Source organism: Phyllopteryx taeniolatus, chromosome 8, assembly GCF_024500385.1.
Source record: "Phyllopteryx taeniolatus isolate TA_2022b chromosome 8, UOR_Ptae_1.2, whole genome shotgun sequence".
Classification (NCBI taxonomy): domain Eukaryota; kingdom Metazoa; phylum Chordata; class Actinopteri; order Syngnathiformes; family Syngnathidae; genus Phyllopteryx; species Phyllopteryx taeniolatus.
The window spans coordinates 24,047,627-24,068,251 of record NC_084509.1 but is presented as its reverse complement, the minus strand read 5'-3'; the positions used below and the strand labels follow the sequence as shown (position 1 = coordinate 24,068,251).

Sequence of the window (20,625 nt, the reverse complement as noted above, 5' to 3'; positions counted from 1 at the left end):
GCTTGACGCTTACTGGTATGCCGCAGCGCTGATTGGTCCAGTCGATGAATGACGTCGGAAGGTCTGGGAATGCGGTAGGGTCGGAGTTTCCGGAGGTAGGCATTGTACTTGAGATCTATCGCGTCGCAACATATACGCACGGACACGGAGCGAGCATGCATCCCAGCTTACACTGACTGCAACTGGAGTCGCCAGCGCATCTTGGCGAGCTCAACACCAGGATCGCAGACTGTGGATACGCTACCATGCCAGTGTACACTGAATTCTTTTCAGCTGCTCGTTTTCTTGGGTGACATATCTGCATTTCGAGGCAGTTTCCTCAACCGGTTTCACATAAACCCAACCAGGTCGAAGTGTAACCCGGCCATGTGCTGAAATCTACAGTTTTTAGACCACTTTTTTTTTCTTTTTTTTTTAGTCCGGATCCAATGAGAGAGTGTTTCTTTCTTCACCAATGAGAAAAAGCGCAGACACCCTCCGTTGTCTGTAGTTTGGACGGTAAACCTTTATTACGCATGCAGGAAGAAATCTGTTGTGACATCGGATCGACCTGCGTCTCCATGCGCATTGACCGCGGGGAGCCCCAGGCGAATGAGAGAGCTAATAACCCGGCCACAGCTTAGCCTGTGTTGCTGAATTGTCGCGTGTGTGAGCACCATTATTGGAGTTGTAACCCAGCCAAAAGCCATGGTGCACTGCGCCGGGTGCGAGAGGCCTATCCTGGACCGCTTTCTGCTCAATGTGCTGGACCGAGCCTGGCACGTCAAGTGCGTCCAGTGCTGCGAGTGCAAATGCAATTTGACAGAGAAATGTTTTTCTCGAGAGGGGAGACTATACTGCAAAAATGACTTCTTTAGGTAAGCTGCACACAATGATTACGACAATCTACCGTTCTGAAATTGCATTACAGTCAATTGCAAGGACGCCGGGTACAATTTTAGCAAAGCCTTTCAAATGCCTAAAGTTGAACAAAAGGAAGCTGAAATGCTCTGATGAATATCATGACGTCATTAAAATACGTGCAAATATATTATTATTTTCATTGCGTCGTACTTTGAAGTGGAAAGACTTCAATTCGATCTACCATTAATGACAAATCTACTATGAATATATTTGATACAGTTTTTGAATATCCCACATTTTAAAATCCAAACAGGAATTGAGGAGTCAGGCAATGCAAAATAAAGCAGCCATTCAGCACCCATTCATTCTAAACATTAATACAAACATATATATATATTTCCCCAGTCATTCATTTATCATGTTTACTTTACTTTTCCATGCACTTAACGCGCAGTGGGATTTAACGCACAGTGGGTGGGTGGTTGAAGGCCAAGGTGAAGTCTGCAAGACAATAAGCTTTGAGTGGAGTAATTAAAAGCTTCCTAATTTAATTCTTATGCAAAACATCAGCACACACAAAAATAAAAAAATAAAAAGAAATCAATAACAAAGAAAAACAACGGTCACAAACATGAAACGCGTGTGCGTTTGACTCAGCGGGGGAGGCTTGTTGGCAAATTGTGGAAATGACACTTAAAGCAAACAAGCTGCGTGTCGCGCCTAGGTACAAGACCCACGCAGCCCCGGTGTGTTTGCTCAGTTTGGCTGCGACGTGATAAGTGGATTTGAAGAGCAAACTGAAAAAGATCACGGCCACAAACAACGCAAACGCAGACGGCAGTCAACAAGCACTGCCACTCAATACACATTGTTTAACGCTTATGTTAAGGAAATACCACGGCTTGATTTTTATTTTTTTTTTCCTTCGAGATTTTTTTCGGATTTGAATGTCTGTATAATTATGTTTTTTCACAATCGAAAGCATTTGACAGGGATACAAAAACGTTTTTTGTTTTTTTTGGTTCTAAAAACGCAGCGCAATTAACTTTTAAAAACAACAACAAGTCTGTCAACATATTTTAGACAACGTTTGTTTGTTCACGCGTTAAGATGATGCTTAGGTCTATTTCAAATAACCTTCAGGAGAACAAACATTCTTCCTGGGAAATCAGACTAGCCTCCACTATATTTGGTATAATCCGGACGCTAAAATATCTTTAGTAGATAATTCACTATTTAATTGAAAAATAAGTCCTTTGGATTTACTGAATGTGAAAATGTGTTCAACTGAAAATAACATTACAATCATGTGGAACTGATGTACCTGTTTGAATGAAGTCATTTCAAAGGACTTTTTTTTCAGCAGTTTATTGTTCCGGGTCCGGGCTGAATGTTGACATAATTCCGAATCCCATGAATGATGATGCATCAGCAATTAATGCAAGTTTGTTCTCCTCGTGCAGGCGGTTTGGCACCAAGTGTGGCGGGTGTTCGCAGGGCATCTCTCCGAACGACTTAGTCCGCAGGGCTCGGAGCAAAGTGTTCCATCTCAACTGCTTCACGTGCATGATGTGCAATAAGCAGCTCTCCACCGGCGAAGAGCTCTACATCATAAACGAAAACAAATTCGTTTGCAAAGACGATTTCATGAGCAACGGCAGTGTTAAAGACACAAACCTCCTTTCAGGTAAGGAGCTCCGAGTTAGTGATGAATGGGGATAAATGTGATGTGCCAAAGCTTGACAAAGAGGTTTTGGGGAAATAGTGTGAAGCAAATGACACATGAATAGAAATTTAGAATTGTGCATGACATAATCTGGCACTTTTGCAATTAAGATGATTTTGTTTCCAAGATATGATGAGTAGGCCTAACAGCCAAATGCATTCTAAAACAATTGGGTCAAAAATAGCCCAATTTTGGTTCATTTTCCAATTCAATTTCAAATTACTGGGCCAAAAAGGGACCCACAGCCACAAAATAATTCGGCTTTTCATTTGACCCGACTTTATTGGGTTAAATGAATAACGCAACTATTTTGGTCAAATTGACCCACGTGCCAGTATTTTTTCCTTCCGTCTTGGGTTGAACGAGAAACCTAATTAAACTAACCCAACATTGTATCTGTTATTAAGAAACACACAGTGCTGAAATGACATACACTCCAGAATGTTGCATGATATTGACTACAATGTTTCAGGTTACTGCAAAAAAAAAATGAAATCATTCAACAGATGCACAGAAAGGTTTGACAATTGTCTACTTAAAAATATGAGGCTACAAATACCATAGTTGTATTCAACTATTGTATTGAATTTGAGTAATTAACGCATTTAAAACGCCTGGAAAAAAACCAACACTTTTTTTGTGGCATTTCAATCTCATTTTGATTTTATATTTCAGTAACGGCCTGCAGCGAACCGAGTTTATCCCCGGATTCACAAGACCCCCTCCAGGACGACGTGGTCCTTAAGGAAACGGAGATTGCTGCCCTCTCGGATAAGGAAACTGTAAATAACGAGAACGACGACCAGAATCTGGGCGGCAAGCGGCGAGGCCCGCGGACGACTATTAAGGCCAAACAGTTGGAGACGCTGAAGGCGGCGTTTGCTGCGACCCCCAAACCCACCAGACACATCAGGGAGCAACTGGCACAGGAGACCGGCCTCAACATGAGGGTTATCCAGGTAAAAGAACATATTCATTACGATGACAAAATCAACGCTATGCTGGCCATTTTTTTTTTTCATGTTGCGAATGTGACCGTAAATAATGACGTGGTACCGTTTGGGGTTGATATGTTATGCGCTCATTAATAGGTGTGATGCAACATCTTATAGTATGGAAAGGTGTCAAGCCAAACTGCCAGACTGGCGTGACCCCCCCCCCCCCCTCTCAACTCATCTTTACCCTGTTTACACGCAGCCTATTCCATTGACCTGTAGTCACGTGAAATTCATTAAAGAAGAGATTGGCCTTTCGGTGAGGTTCATTACAAGATGGGCTATTCACGTTTTGCTCCTTTTGATTTTTTATTTTATTATTATTATTATTATTTTTAAATTCCTGGCGCACATCGCAGGGTAAAGTCGCCAATTGGCGCAGGGGCTGCTGCGATCGCTGGGAGTTTTGGCACAGCTGCTCTGACGTTTTGCAATCATATTTAGCCATGCTGTGAGTTTTTTTTTTTTTTTTCCCTTTCCCTAATACGAACCTATAGGCTATACTCGCACAATTATGAAACCAATACAAACTAAAGCAAAATAACTTTTGAATGCCACAATTCTTTTATTGTCGTGTCTATATTAATTTAACAAAACCTTTTTATGACGATTTTATTTAATAGTTTAATGGTGACGTGTTCCTCATAACATGCCAAATATAGAAACAGATCTCACTGGGATGCACTTCATTTTGTCTAATTATTACCACTGTGATACTGTAAATCAAGACGAAACGAACAAATGTTTTAAAATTAATTTTGGATTTTATTTTGTTCAACATAGCACTACCCAATGCCGTGACCGGGTCAGTATTTTTATGAATAGAACGACTGCGCAAATATTAGCTGAGATTGATTTAAAACATTTGATTGATTTGATTACTGGTGATAATAAGCAGTAAACAAGCAACGGCATTGCAGTTTACATAATCACACTAGAAAATTGTGAAGGGGCAATTTGAATAGTAACTTCACAAACCGTTTAAAATATGATCGTTTCAGAGAACGGTGACACGTATGAATAGGTGATTTGAGCAACTTCTGTCAAAGTAAATTGAGGGTTCAAGATCAGAGAGGTCAGATGTGGATTTAACGCGTCAACTCGCCATGCTTACCGTGATGAACACACATGTAGGCCAATATGACTCTGAAGGTTGAATATGATTTTTTTCATATAAGAATGACATACGACAACAATGCTTGTCAAACACTTTGCTTATGACCAATTACAAATGAACGTGAAAATCTGAAGCAGCATATAGGGTTTTCTCCGTCTCTCCACTCACATCGGCTGCACAGAACATTGCCTTTCAATCGGCACATTTGCTGATTGTGTGTAAATGCACGCGCAGGTTTGGTTCCAGAACCGCCGTTCCAAAGAGAGGCGTATGAAGCAGCTGAGCGCACTGGGAGCCCGCAGGCATGCTTTTTTCAGGAGCCCAAGGCGGATGAGGACGCTAGTAGACCGCCTGGAACCCGGGGAGCTCATTCCCAACGGACCTTTCTCTTATTACGGAGGTGTGTTTGACTTTCATCCATCCATCCATCCATCCATCCATCCATCCATTTTCTGTACCGCTTCTCCTCACTGGGTGTGTTGGAGCCTATCCCGGCTATCTTCGGGCCAGAGGCGGGGTACACCCTGAACTGGTCGCCAGCCAATCGCACTGTTTGACTTTCATTCTACATGGAATTCCCTCCCAGTTTTGCAAGTCCCCGACATTTTTAATATTTTCATGTTCGCGAGCTCCCGCCCAGTTAATCGCCTTTTGTTACATGTCATACATACGAAGAAACTTCACTATGTTTGATTTCCTTCCAGTAAACCTTATAAAGGAATTAGTTAAAACACTCATGGTGCTTATATGTAACATTTGACGAATAACAATGAGGCCCTTTTAGGTTTCAATTCAATTTAACACTTATCAGCTTTGCTGAATAAGGTTACCAAAATATTAGAAACACACCGTGCACACGCACGCACGAATGAATGTCAGTACATTTGAGGGTGTTATGTACTGGAGCTTTTTTGAGGTTCATGACAATATTTGTAGATGGAATTATTAAGTTATGTTGTCAGTAGTTAATAGAATCAGATACAAATTTAAATTCTACGCAAACATATAGGATTGGAAATATAGGAAACTGATAATTTTGCAGTCGTCACTTTTTTTTTTTTTCAGCGCTTCCTCCCTTCTCTCTCTTTCTGTCTCCCTCCCTCCCTCTCTGTCTCTCTCTCTCTCTCTCTCTCTCTCACTCACACACACACACGCACACACACACAGTCCTACATTTGAATGTGATTAGTTAATTTTGAAGACAGCCACCCCCCACACAGTTATAAGAGGGTGTGCACACTTGTGCAACTACATTATCTCAGTCGTTAGTTTTGACATACCCACTCAAGAAGATTTGTTTTTTGTTAGGGTTGGGAACGATAACCCGATGCGACCGGATATCCATTTGTAAAGGCAAGAGATACAACTGTATCGGTAGTAGACTAGAATATCGAAACAAAATCCGCCAGGAATCCTTAGAGACATTTGTTTTCTCGGGCCGTGGAACAGATATCGCGAGTCTAGGAATCAGTTGGCTGAGGCTTTATGGTTTTTATCTTGTAAAACAAGGTAACGTTATGTTTACAACCAAACACAGCAGTGATGAACACTAACGACACTACTAGTTTAATTACATTTCTCTGTAGCGTCACGATTTCAACATCAAATAGCTTTTCAGTAGTTTGGCTACTTTCATGGTCACTGCGATGACAAAGTAGCGTTGTAAACATTGAATGCAACGTCACGCTACATACCTTATCTCAAGGTGCCGGCTATGTTACGTGAAATGTGTGCTGCAGATTGTAAACATGCAGACAGTATGGCAAATTTCCTTGGGCTGTAACTCAGCACACTAATGCTTCTTATTGAGTCCTCCTCGGTCCACTTATACAGTTCGTTCCACTGTTGGTACGGTGCAACCCTAAAAAGAAACTACCAAGAGAACACCCAGCCAGGTGTATCCCGAAGGTGACACAACAATCGCCAGTTGAACGAACCAGTCATCACGACTTAAAAGTTCAAAAAGTCAGTCAGCACTCAGCAAGCAGCAAAAGAAAAAAGGAATGCTCAGGGTTAAAAAGGGGTCTTTTACTGTAGATGTTTGAAAATAATGTTAGCAAAATGTCATTTTATAGGATTGGGTTAAGTCAAGTCAAGGTTCTTTATGATTAGCACATGTGCAAATGTTAACTAGCAATTTTTTTCTGCATTGAATTGAATCGAGAATTGTATCGCTCCCATACTGAATCAAAATGGTATCGAGTCGTTCCGCCCGTAAAGATATGGTTTTGGAATCGAATCGCTACCTGTGTATCTAGATATGTATCGAATCGGCCTCATGCCAGAGATTCCCAACCTTATATATATATATATATATATATATATATATATATATATATATATATATATATATATATATATATATATATATATATATATATATATATATATATATATATAAATATAATATATATATTATTATTATTATTATCAATAATATGGCCGGCACAGCTATCGGGGAGTACACGAATGATCAGGGCTGGGGATAGATACATGAGGTCTGTAACATATTTAAGTTGCCTGCAGTTATCACTAGCTCATTCTGTATTTAATAATAATAATAATAATAATAATAATAATAATAACAATAATAATAATAATAATAATAATAATAATAATAATAATAATAATGCGGCACGGTGGCTGACTGGTTATGCGTCACCCTCACAGTTCTGAGGACCCGGGTTCAATCCCCGGCCCCGCCTGTGTGGAGTTTGCATGTTCTACCCGTGCCTGCGTGGGTTTTCTCTGGGCACTCCGGTTTCCTCCCACATCCCAAAAACATGCATTAATTGGAGACTCTAAATTGCCCGTAGGTGTGACTGTGAGTGCAAATGGTTGTTTGCTTGTATGTGCCCTGCGATTGGCTGGCAACCAGTTCAGGGTGTACCCCGCCTCCTGCCCGATGATAGCTGGGATAGGCTCCAGCACGCCCGCGACCCTAGTGAGGAGAAGAAAATGGATGGATGGATAATAATAATAATAATAATAATAATAATAAGAGCAGTGCCAATGCACGGATCGCTGCGATTACGCATCGTCCTCTTCCATCACGCCATGCGAGAAGGTCATTGTGACCTATTTAAAGAGAATGAGAGGAGCTGCTAGATTGGAAATGATTGAAATCGGCTGTGTTGAGACCCTCAGCGGCGCAGACCTCCCGCTTCAATATGACGGTTTGCTTTTGTCTGTGAAATTAATTAATTAATTAATCCCCACAACCTCCCGACTGTTCGTGTATTTCATTTCTGACAAGGAAGGACTCACACACCCCAAGGGGGGCACATCCCCAGGTTGAGAACCCCTGATACAGTCTAAAGCAAAAAAATACCTGTACATTTAAACAAAAATGTAAAGCCAACATGGCCATAATTCAAAAAGTTCTGGAAAAGTTCTGTTTGCCTGTGCCCCAGTCAAATTCACCCAACTCATATTACACCATGGGTCTACTTCCTGCGCCGGATTTAGACGTGGTCTAAGCAGGCGTAATTTTAGACCAAATTTCAGGTACTAAATTGTCTCTGTGCCTGGTGCATGTCAAAGGACAGACCTTCGTTGTGCCGGAACACCCGGTCTGCCAAATTGGCGAGCCTCACGCTTGAACAAAAATCAGGATACACCATTTTTTTTGCGCTCCACCACATATGCACTATGTACCAAAATAGAGCTGTCAGAGTTAGAGGTGCGCAAAGAGTGCTACCTGTCACTACGTTGTGATTTAAACGTAACATGCATTGTGACTAATGTAGCATGGCATAAGCCTTTCCTTCCTAATCTCAATCAAGGATGTCTATTCAATGAATATTCCAATGTCTGATGTATTATTCCTGCACCAATTCATCTTCAACCAAATGTATTTTTCTTTCTGCAGATTATCAAAGTGAATATTATGGTCCAGGAGGGAACTATGACTTCTTTCCTCAGGGGCCACCTTCATCGCAGGCCCAGACCCCAGTTGATCTCCCCTTTGTGCCCTCTTCAGGCCCCACGGGCACACCCCTTGGAGGTATGGACCACCCCCTACCAGGACACCATCCATCCAGTGAAGTGCAGCGTTTCTCTGATATTATGTCTCACCACCCTGGAGACTCTCCAAGCCCAGAGCCTGGCATCCCAGGGACTCTGCACAATATCTCCTCTGAGGTGTTTGGCCCGAGCCCACCCTTTACCTCACTTTCTCTGAACGGCAGCGGATATAACAACCATTTGTCACATCCACCCACGGAAATGAACGAAGCCACTGTGTGGTAGCTCTTTGGGAGACTGGACTCTTTAGGCTGGAAAATTAGTAACTGGGGTTTATTATGATGTGGGTTGAATTGAGGCATGGATACCAACAGAGTTAGGGCAATGCCACAAAACATTTTTATATAATTTCCTATTTATTATTTATTAATACTAACCCAAAACTGGACATTTTTGAACTGACAGCCTTCATCTTCTGTGTGCATATGAGGCAGGTACTATCCCGCCTCTTGTCAGTAGCTTGGCATGAGGAAACATTCATTACTGTTATGAGGAAATTAAGTTTCAAGATCTCTTATATGTCTAGACCACGAAAAATATCATTAGCAGTTGTCAAAGACATCAATAGCTTTACAAACAGATCATAATCTGGTCAAAGGTAGCCTGTGCAATAACGGCACATAGGATGGCTGAGCAATATCCAAGTTTAAGGCATTAGACATGCTCCTTGTATTTATTCATAAGTTTCACAAACCCCTTTGCCTCTCTAGAGCCCACCATAGTGACTCTTCAGACTATGTTTCTTAAGGCCAGAGAAAATGATGTACTCCTCCATGTTAAGACTTTCTTTTGGTATCAGAATTTCCACCAAATCTTGGAAAGCTGCTTTCAAAAGTCTAACACTACAAAATTTCCTTGACAAAATTCAAACCCTTTATCTCAAATGGAACTGAACTTGAATTGTTAAAATGAAGTCTACCTTCTAAAAATCCTCTACTGGGGTTCTAAATGGGACTTAAAACAGTCAACTGTTTACGTAATCAATTTAAGGTTCAGGAGTCCAGAAAACCGCGTTTTAGAACTTTGTCCATGTAAAATGTACCAAGCAACCAACCAAACTTTTGTATTGAGTTCCTTTATATTGTATGAAGAAAATAAATTTTCTTCAGGTTGTGGTTCAATGTGCTAGTTTGTACAAGACGTTGTTTACAGAAAAAGGTTAAAAAAAAATGAACCAAACATAAGTAGTTGCCAAATAAGAAAATAGCACAACTCCTGTTAAATCACCACTGCAAAATGTCAGAATGTGTTAATACAAATTGTTTTAAGAGGCATACTTTCATTATGAATTTTCTAAACTGCTCACAATACATTCATAAAATTGTTAATATGACAGTCATTTCCTGGTTTTATATTCATGTATTCAAAGGAGAAAAGATTCATACTATTAAAGGATTGCTGGTCAAATATGAAGCTGGAAGTTGCAACATTTCTCTGAATGTCAAACCCCCATGGTGCATAACGCTGACTCTTTCAATTTCAGTCAGCTCTCAACGTTTTGCCATTTTGAACAGGAATGTTGAAACCGATTTCACTTTTAACGCTTTTAGCACCAATTTCACAGCTTTCAGGAGCAGTTTGAATGATTAAAATTGGACGAAGTAGTGAGGAGTTATAGTAATTTGAAATACACATGCGCCGCGGTGTCACCGGTGATCCCTGTCGTTTTAAAAGGATTAATAACCAAATTTGGGCAGGCTCACTGGGCTTCTCGGAGAAGTCATAAAAATAATAAAGCATAGCATTCAGCCACTTAAGCATTTTTTTCCCCCTGAAGCAATATTTTTTTGTACAACAGTAGAAAAAAATTCAAAACAATTATAATTATATGCAGCACTTACATTTCATTGCAGTTGAAGGGCTTCTACATACTAGTTTATTAACCATTATAGACATATACATAAAACAAATGCTGTTTATTTATCACGAGACCACCACCCAATGTAATATTTATGCCACAGCTACCCTAAATGACTGTATACATACTTTCAATGATGCAACAATTTGTGTTTTTAATCATAATTAAGTTAAATGTCAAACTAAACAGATTTTTAAACATCTAGAACACTTTTCCTTTTCTCCCTGCTGTGGAAGAATTCAGCAGACCGACTTCCAATGACACAAGGGGGAGTGAGCTCCCAATTTATACTGATGACATTTTTTTTTTCTCCTACCACTTTGGCTGGCTTCAGATTCCTCTGAATTTATTGGAGGTTGTTGCCAATTCATAAGGTGTTAGTTTTGCAAATGTGAATGAAATTGCTGTGACCATGGCTCTCCTGCTTTTTATGGTTTTATTATCTTGCTTGTTATATTCCCTACATTTTAAGATTCCTGTTGTGTGGTCTGATTGCTTAGGGGAGGGGGACTTCTATTAATTCAATACGGTGAATGTAGCCATAATAATAATCATGAAAGAAAAAAAACACATGCGCAATCTCTTGCAGGAGGATTAAAATACATTCAATATTGCAGCAAAATTATTTGAGGCAGCAGTGGAAAGGGAGACTAAACCCAGAGGAAATGTTATCTCACCAATCCTGCATGTGCAGTTCGGACAGACTGGAATCTCAGTTTTCTTGTGTTCCTCCAGACTGTAATCCAGTATGAATAAATCATGGTTTGGTGAGATAACGAAGTAGGATGGAGAATCTGTGAAAGGATATCAGTTTCTGCTGAGCTCCTGCCCTTACAGGTACTCCCCTTTGATAGCACTGAGAACCATGCAGGCTCACTGCTCCCAGGACCATGGCTCTTTAAATTAAAATCTTCTATTTATTGCTCATTAACACTTGGTAAACAATGACCATACGATGCTTTAAAACTATAACTACCTTAACATCCTTGAATTGAGTTTTAATTACATTTAAGAAAACCTTTAACTCACAATGCTTGCATCTTGAAAAAATCTAGTTGACCTGTGTTTTATTACAGAGGTCACAAGGGATATCAATGGAATTGGTTGAGCACCGAGTCACGTTCCCTGGCCAAAAACTCAGCATGTGGGTGGCAGGTACGCAGTCACATTGCTATTTGTTGAGCTGGCCTACACTTAAAGCGGTGGCGCTTCTGGTTGTTAGCTACTGTGTAATTAACATGTGGGATCTATTGTTCTCCAGCTGCACTTGTTGCTGACGGCGGAAGTGGAGGAGCAGAAAATGTTGCTGTAAAAGCCAAATTATGCTCAGGAGCTTCTGCAACACGAACGCAACACCATTGTTGTTGTTGTTATGGGCGTTAGTGCATGGTCAGGCAAGAACTGGGAATACTTCGTAATCATCTCAGGAAAGATGTGTCTTCTTCTTTTCCTTTCGGCCTGTCCCACTTGGGGTCGCCACAGTCATTTTCCTTGTGAGCCTATCTCCTGCAGCCTATCTCCTCTAGCTCTCTTGCCTGGCAGCTCCATCCTCAACACCTTTCTACCAATATACTCACTCTCTCTCCTCTGGATGTGTCCAAACCATGAAAGTCTGCTCTCTCTAACTTTGTCTCCAAAACATCTAACCTTGGCCGTCCCTCTGTTGAGCTCATTTCTAATTTTATCCAACCTGGTCACTCCTAGATAGAACCTCAGCATCTTCATTTCCGCCACCTCGAGCACCGCTTCCTGTTTTCTCTTCAGTGCTACTGTCTCTAATCCGTACATCATGGCTGGTGTCACCACTGTCTTATAAACTTTGCCCTTCATCCGAGCAGAGACTCTTTTGTCACATAACACACCTGACACCTTCCACCACCTGTTCCAACCTGCTTGGACTCGTTTCTTCACTTCCTGACGACACTCACCATTGGTCTGGACTGTTGACCCAAAGTATTTAAAGTCCTCCACCCTCGCTATCTCTTCTCCCTGTAGCCTCACTCTACCCCCTCAACCCCTCTCATTCATGCCCATGTATTCTGTCTTACTTCTTCATTCCTCTCCTTTCCAGTGCATGCCTCCACCTTTCTGCCTGTTCCTCCACCTGCTCCCTGCTTTCACTGCAGATCACAATGACATCTGCGAACATCACGGTCCAACGGGGACTCCAGTCTCACCTCATCTGTCAGTCTATCCATCACCCCTGATCCCTGATGCAGTCCCACCTCCACCTTAAACTCCTCTGTCACACCTACAGCACACCTCACCACTCTTCTGCTGCCCTCATACATGTCCTGTACTATTCGAACATACTTCTCGTCCACTCCAGACTAGTGTTGTTACGTTCGCGAACATTTCGTTCAGAAGAACGAATCTTTTTTAGTGAATGAACTGAACCGAATGAGGTCATGAAATTATTAGTTTTTTTTAGCTTGGCCGCCGCCCGCCGCCGTGAGTCGAGCGAGTCGGCTGGGAGCGGAAATGGAACTGCTGAAGCGTTCTGTCACTCACTTCTGAATCTTCAGTGAATGACCAATGAGAAGCCAGCGTCAGGCAGTGCCGTGCAGGTGGGGGAGGGACGTAAGTGAACTAAGTGATTCATTCAGTGAACTGGTGTACTGAAGAAGTGAAGACTGATTCATTAAGTGAACTGGTGTGCTGGTGTACTGAGGAATTGAAGAGTGATTCGTTCAGTGGAGGGACATAAGTGAACTGAGTGATTCGTTCAGTGAACTGGTGTACTGAGAAACTAAAGAACTGAAGAGTGATTCGTTCGTTGAACTTATCGTTCGCGATCCGTTAGACAAGAGTGATTCGTTCATTGAACTTCGTTTGTGACCCGCCAAGGAGCAATGTACTAGTACGATGAGTGATTTGTTTGCTCAACGATGTACTACGCAGTGAACGTACTCATGAGTGATTTTAACCGCAAGTCCTGACGTCCTCACGGGGATAGCTTTCAGTAGCAGCTTCAAGCTAACGGCTAATTTTTGAGTCAGTCAAGCACATGAAAACAAGCACACATATTTAAAATAAATGTTAATTAATAATACATGTATATATGTGCACATACATATCATTTCCTCTGTGTCTCTAAGGTGATTATTAAAGCTTTTTATTTCATAATAATAATACAATAAACTTATATAGCGCTTCTCAAGACACTCAAAGACGCTTTCCACTAATTAGATGACAATAACAGTAAGGTGAGTGAGCAGAAAGCCCGGCTGGCGCAGGCTGGTGTCGGCGACGCTGACCGCCGCGGTGGAATGCAGAAAAGTCACGCTGGCTGGCGAGAGCCTCGCTGCACGTCAGGGGACGTGGAAGGATGGTCGGTAGCTGAGCTCGCTGCACGCATGTTCACGACTCACAACCGAAGCCGGGTGTTCGAGAGCATGCTGAGAGAGAGATAGGTTGGTGATTTTAACTCCTCAATTGTAAAATATATATTTTACAATTGAAAAATCTCCATGAAGGTTGGAAATCACTGCTCAATAGTTCCCACAGCTCTGCACATCACCGTTGTTCTTAAAAATGAGACCTAGCACACTTTTCCTCCATTCCTCAGGCATCTTCTCACCCGCTAGAATTCTCTTGAACAAGCTGGTCAACAACTCCACAGCCACCTCTCCTAGATGCTTTCATACCTCCACAGGAATGTCATTAGGAACAACTGCCTTTCCATTTTTCAACCTCTTTGTGTCTTTCTAGCTTCCCCCTTACAAATAATTGCTATTTCCTGGTCCACCACACTTGCCTCTTCTACTCTTCTTTCTCTCTGATTTCCCTCATTCATCAACTCCTCAAAGTATTCTCTCCATCGATCCAGCACACTGCTGGCACCAGTCAACACATTTCCATCTCTATCCTTAATCACCCTAATCTGCTCAACATCCTTCCCATCTCTATCCTTCTGTCTGGCCAACCTGTATAGATCTTTTGCTCCTTTAGTGTCCAACCTGGCTTACATGTCATCATATGCCTCTTGATTGGCCTTTGCAACCTCTACCTTCACCCTATGTCGCATCTCCATGTCGTTCTTTCTCCTCAGTCCTCTCAGTGTCCCACTTCTTCTTGCTAACCTTCCTTGTATGATTTCCTGTACTTTGAGGTTCCACCACCAAGTCTCCTTCTCCATTTTCTACCAGAAGATACACCAAGTACTCTCCTGCCTGTTTCTTTGATCACCTTGGCTGTAGTGGTCCAGTCTTCTGGAAGCTCCTCCTGTCCACCAAGAGCCAGTCTCACCTCTTCCGAAAAGCCGCACAACACTCTTCCTTTCTTAGCTTCCACCAATGGTTCACTGCTCTGCTTTTGTCTTCTTAATCTTCCTCCCCAACACCGGAGTCATCTTACACACCACCATCCTATGCTGTCTAGCCACACTCTTCCCTACCACCACCTTACAGTCAGTAAGCTCCTTCATATTTCATCGTTTGCACAAGATGAAGTCCACCTGCGTGCTTCTACCTCCACTCTTGTAGGTCACCCTATGCTCCAGCCTCTTCTGGAAGAAAGTGTTCACTCCAGCCATTTCCATCCTTTTTGCAAAGTCTACCACCATCTGTCCCTCGAGGTTCATTTCCTGGATGCCGAACTTACCCATCACTTCTTCATCACCCCTGTTTCCTTCACCAACATGTCCATTAAAATCTGCACCAATCACAACTCTCTCTCTGTCTGGGATGCTAAGAACTACTTCCTCCAGCTCCTTCCAGAAATTCTCTTATACCTCTAAGTTACATCCTACCTGTGGGGCATAGCCACTAATCACATTATACATAACACCCTCAATTTCACCCTCATCACTCGATCTGATACTCTTTTCACCTCCAAGACATTCTTAGCTCACTCTTCCTTTAACATCACCCTACTCCATTTCTCTTCCCATCTACACCTTAGTAAAATAATTAGAACCCTGCCCCTAAACTTCTCACCTTACTGCCTTTCCACCTGCTCTCCTAGACACACAGTAAATAAACCTTTCTCCTAATCATCATGTCAATTAACTCACGAGCTTTTCCTGTCATAGTCCAAACATTCAAAGTCCCCACATTCAGTTCTAGGCTCTGTGCTTTCCTCTTCTCTTTCTACCGAAGAACCCGCTTTCCACCTCTCCTTCGTCTTCGACCCACAGTAGCTGAATCTCGACCGGCGCCCTGTAGGTTAATGGTGCTGGTGCCGGACGTTGTTAACCCGGGCCACGACTGATCTGGTATGGAATTCTTTAGATGAATGCTCATATTTGTTTGGCAAAGTTTAAAGCCGGATGCCCTTCCTGACGCAACCCTCTGTATATATCCGGGGTTGGGAATGGCCGACAGTTTCCACTGGCTTGTGCCTCCCATAGGGCTGCATTTATCTCAGGAAAGATGTGTATGCTTTGTAAAACATGGAAAGGCAAGACCAGTATTTTCAGATGTATTCACTTTCGGACCTTGTTTTGAAAAAATGCTCATATTCGGGCTCTCAAAACACTGGTTCCATGTGGATGAAACGTAAAAATGACCAGTCCAGGGTGTGTCCTGCCTCTTGAAAGGCTCAAGCTAAATGGATGGATGGATTGATGGATTGCGTACTTGTGTATGTGATTAAAAGAGAACTTTCTTGAAACCCCTGTTGAAAGCACTCCATATTTGTCAGATTGCAAAATTGTCGGTTTATGGTGATTATTGAAGTAACGTATCAAACATAATTTGTCACAAGATAAAAACAAACAAAAAAAAACAGAACAACATAAAAAATATCAACTGAGTGCAAGGATCTTTATGAGTTTATGTAAAAGTGTATAACCGGTCAGTGAGGAAGATCCTTCACATGAGTGTGTTAACTGTGATTCCATTCATTTGTACTAAAATCCTGAATGAGTAAGACTATCAAAAATCTTAAACAAAGAAGCTAAATATCGGGCACAATTGATACCCGTCACTTTATGCTTTGACCTTTAAAAGTCAAATAGAATTGGACTGTTTATTTCGAACGTGAAAAAAGTGACAGGAACATAACAAAGCAAACAAGATTTGAACAAAAAAAAAAGGAAAAGCAGTTGGAAAAAGTAAAAGGTATTTATTTATATCCCTATAATCCTCTATCAGTAACAGCAGTATCTTGGATATATATAATAAGAAAAGAAAAAAAGATATACTACAACAAATAAAACAAAAGCAAGCATAAAAAACATATAACTACGTTATTATTTTGGAATGAACCACATATTTGTTCTTTACAACAAATAATAAAATTATAACAAAACATGGTGAAATGTAACTGCATAATATCCATCCATCCATCCATTTTCTGAGCTGCTTCTCCTCACTAGGGTCGCGGGCGTGCCGGAGCCCATCCCAGCTATCATCGGGCAGGCGGCGAGGTACACCCTGAACCATACAAACAACCCTGCTCACTCACACCGATGCCACTGGATAATAATTTTATATATATATGGCGGCACGTGGCCGACTGGTTAGAGCGTCTGCCTCACAGTTCTGAGGAGCGGGTTTCAATCCCCGGCCCCGCCTGTGTGGAGTTTGCATGTTCTCCCTGTGCCTGCGTGGGTTTTCTCCGGGCACTCCGGTTTCCTCCAGCATCCCAAAAACATGCGTGGTAGGTTAATTGACAACTATAAATTGCCCGTAGGTGTGAATGTGAGTGCGAATGGTTGTTTGTTTGTATGTGCCCTGCGATTGGCAGGCTCACCGCGACCCAAGAGCGTCACCAAGCGTTGGATTGTTCACCCACTAATAGGGAACGTGAGCTGGGACCCACGTTACCCTTTCGGGCTGTGCCCGGCCGGGACCCATGGGTGCAGGCGCGGCCACCAGGCGCTCGCCTTCGAACCCCACCTCCGGGCCTGGCTCCAGAGGGGGCCCCCAGTGACCAGGGAAACCTGAATCCATTTATTGTACTCGTCATAGGGTTTTTGGAGCCATGCTTTGTATGGTCCCTCACCTAGGACCTGTTTGCCATGGGTGACCCTACCAGACAACTTAGCTCCTAGGATCATTGGGACACACAAACCCCTCCACCACGATAAGGTGATGGCTCAAGGAGGAGTGTCTTCGGCCCCACAGAAAAACAAATATTTGTTGGACGAAGGATTGCCACTCAAGACGGTGTTATTCATGGGCAATGCACCTGCCCATCCCCGCAACGTACATGAGACTTTGCTAAATGAATTCGCCTTCATTACAATAAACATCCTGCCACCTAACACCTCTCCTTTCATTTAACCAATGGACCAGCTTGTTATTGCCAACTTTAAAAAAATCTGTATATAAAGGCATTAATCCAGCCATATTTTGACATTACATCAAACATGCAGCTCACCTTACAAGACTTTAGGAAGGATCATTTTAACATCCTGACCTGAATTGGACTCATTGACAAGGCGTGGACTGGTTTGACATAAAGGACTCTGAACTTTGTGTGGAGGAAGCTGTGGACTGCATCCATGGTTGAAAGGGACATCATGGGATTCATACACACATCTGAATCAGTTGTCAAAAAGATTGTGACCCTTTGGCAACACAATGGGGTTGGCCAAGGACGACGTTGAGGAGCTATTGGAGAAGCACAACAGCAATTTGATAGAGGAGCTTCTGTCTTTTCATGAGGAACAACAGAAAGAAGCTGTGGAGGGGCTATCGGAGGAGAAGCCAGCCGTGGGTGTTCCTTCAGCTGAAATTAGGGAAATGTGTGGTTATTGGGAGAAAACTTGGTTTGTGCTGAGCACCTTCCCAGACAAAACAATAGGTCCCTCAATCTTTTTAATGACAACATAATTGGTCACCACAGACACATTTTAAAGCATTTTAGATTGTTGATGCAGCTGGATCAAGTGAGGCCCAGTCTGGTCCAAATCCAAAGAGTAGGAAAAGAGAGGGAACCCTGCAAGTTGTCTTGTCAGAAGGTGACTTTCCTTGTGAACAGTAGCCCATCCTTCCAGGTCAAGTGGATTTTATTTATTATTTTTCATAGTTGTAGCAAGCTGGTTGTTACCCATCCATCCATCCATCCATTTTCTGAGCCGCTTATCCTCGCAAGGGTCGTGGGAGTGATAGAGCCTATCCCAGCTATCATTGGGCAGGATGAAACAGGAAACTTAATTTACATTTGTTAATTTACTTAATTGGTTGCCAGCCAATCGCAGGGCACACATAAACAAACAACCATTCACACTCACACCTAGGGGCAATTTAGAGACTTCAATTAACCTACCATGCATGTTTTTGGGATGTGGGAGGAAACCGGAGTGCCCGGAGAAAACCCACATAGGCACGGAGAGAACATGCAAACTCCACACAGGCGGGGCCGGCGATTGAACCCCGCTCCTCAGAACTGTGAGGCAGACGCTCTAACCAGTCAACCACCGTGCCGCCATATATATATATAAATAAAAATAAAATATATGTGATTTCAGACTGGCTGTGAAGTGGGAATGCACCACAGGGACTCATGACACTGCTTCGGTGGGCGTTGGCAGGCAGGGCAGCTGCATTTGAATGAAGAGGACGGTTCCGCAGCTGTTGTTACTGTAGTGTACAGAATGTTAACTTGGTTATTAAAGACATTTTTCATCAATCACCCCTTGTCATGTTTGATGTACAGAACTGTGTTGCTTTATATTTTGTCCAATGTATACAAACCTTTACGAAAAAATGGACTTTTGTTGAAGCTGGAACCAATTATTCAGAGTTCATAAATCGAGGTACCACTGTATCTTTTCTCCCTAACCGTGGAGAAAAGATGGAAGCTCTACACAGAACAGCCTGACTTGAGACCTCTGACTGTGAAGCTGCCCACATGTACAGTACACACAAATATTAAAATACATCCGTGTAAATCTACATTTCAGCCAGCCTACAGCACAAGAAATTGTGTAATACACTTATATTATGGTTCCCTGTATTCTGCATTTGTGTCTTGGATACAAGCTTTATAATATTTGTATAATTGAAGAATTATTTCACTTTTTAGCTTATTATTATGTCCAAGCGCCCACAAAACATTCACATAACTTAAAGATTTCATCTTTCAAACCGGGTATACATTGCAATTGATGTACAATCATGGGAAAATTCCATCACACCTAAGTTCAATCATACATTCCATAACACTGTGTCAACGTTCAATAAATGAATGCTCTAATTCATGATGTGTAGAGTGGCTCAAATTAAATTTTATAAACTGGGAAAGGTGTTACAGTGTCGAACAGAACCTTTTTGAATTAATTTATACTACGTGAATCTATCATTACCTTAAATTCTCACTATTAAAATAAATTAAGTCTCCTGTATAACAAAACTGGCCAGCAAAATCACACAAAAATAACATTTATTTTTCAGTAGTTTGCTATTTTATACAGGTTTACCTGCATGCGTGAAAATAAAATTATTTGTTACTGTCATATTTTATGAACATACTGTACCAATACAATTGAGGCATAGGCTCAGAGAAATAGGTACTGTTTCTCTTCATAGTTCTGTCTTTCAATAAAATTAACATTCCAAATAAAGCAGGCAAGGAATTCCGATGCAGAACCAGCCAAACAAATCCAAATTACAGCAACAACATGGGGAGAAGTCTCTAAAATTAGAGTGTATTTGTTTTAGGACTCACTATTTAGCCTGCTTTTCATTTTGCAGAAACTGAAATTGTGTATTCTCCAAACATATATACTTAAATTTTAAATCAAAGTTTAACATTTTTTAGGTCTCATTATTTTCCTGTGATATGGCTGCAGAATAACTGTTAATATTTGCCAGCTATAGTTATTGCATGATGTATGACTCTTTTCTTGATTCATGCATGACGGTTGGCATCATTAGTCATTGTTAGAAGACAGGACATGTTTTTCCTGACGTGTTCATGCCCATGGTAAATTTCATTAACATTTTGCATGGTTTTCCGTTATGTCTACATTGTTGTAGAAATTATGATATTCACAATATAGTAATATTAAATATTAGTTTTGCAGAGTTTTAAGTTAGGGTAACTTAACCTTTCAAGCAAACAACAACAGCATAACATTAATTTTTTTTCCCCTCATTTTGTGGTGAGT

General features: G+C 41.6%; 1 protein-coding gene across 3 annotated transcripts; it reads left to right on the top strand.

The window, feature by feature from the left end:
- The first annotated feature begins 117 nt into the window (after window positions 1-117).
- lhx1a (LIM homeobox 1a) lies at window positions 118-19,146 on the top strand. Of its 3 annotated transcripts, XM_061783057.1 has the most exons (6): window positions 120-857; window positions 2,307-2,530; window positions 3,245-3,528; window positions 4,916-5,081; window positions 8,553-8,687; window positions 18,985-19,146. In XM_061783057.1, the coding sequence occupies exons 1-6, from the start codon at window positions 688-690 to the stop codon at window positions 18,993-18,995; spliced, it is 990 nt and encodes a 329-aa protein (XP_061639041.1). In that variant the 5' UTR covers window positions 120-687; the 3' UTR covers window positions 18,996-19,146. The 3 variants fall into 3 exon arrangements, with proteins under 3 accessions (XP_061639040.1, XP_061639041.1, XP_061639039.1); XM_061783056.1 differs by lacking the exon at window positions 18,985-19,146 and having other exon boundaries at window positions 118-857; window positions 8,664-10,108; XM_061783055.1 differs by lacking the exon at window positions 18,985-19,146 and having other exon boundaries at window positions 124-857; window positions 8,553-10,108.
- The last annotated feature ends 1,479 nt before the right edge of the window (window positions 19,147-20,625 follow it).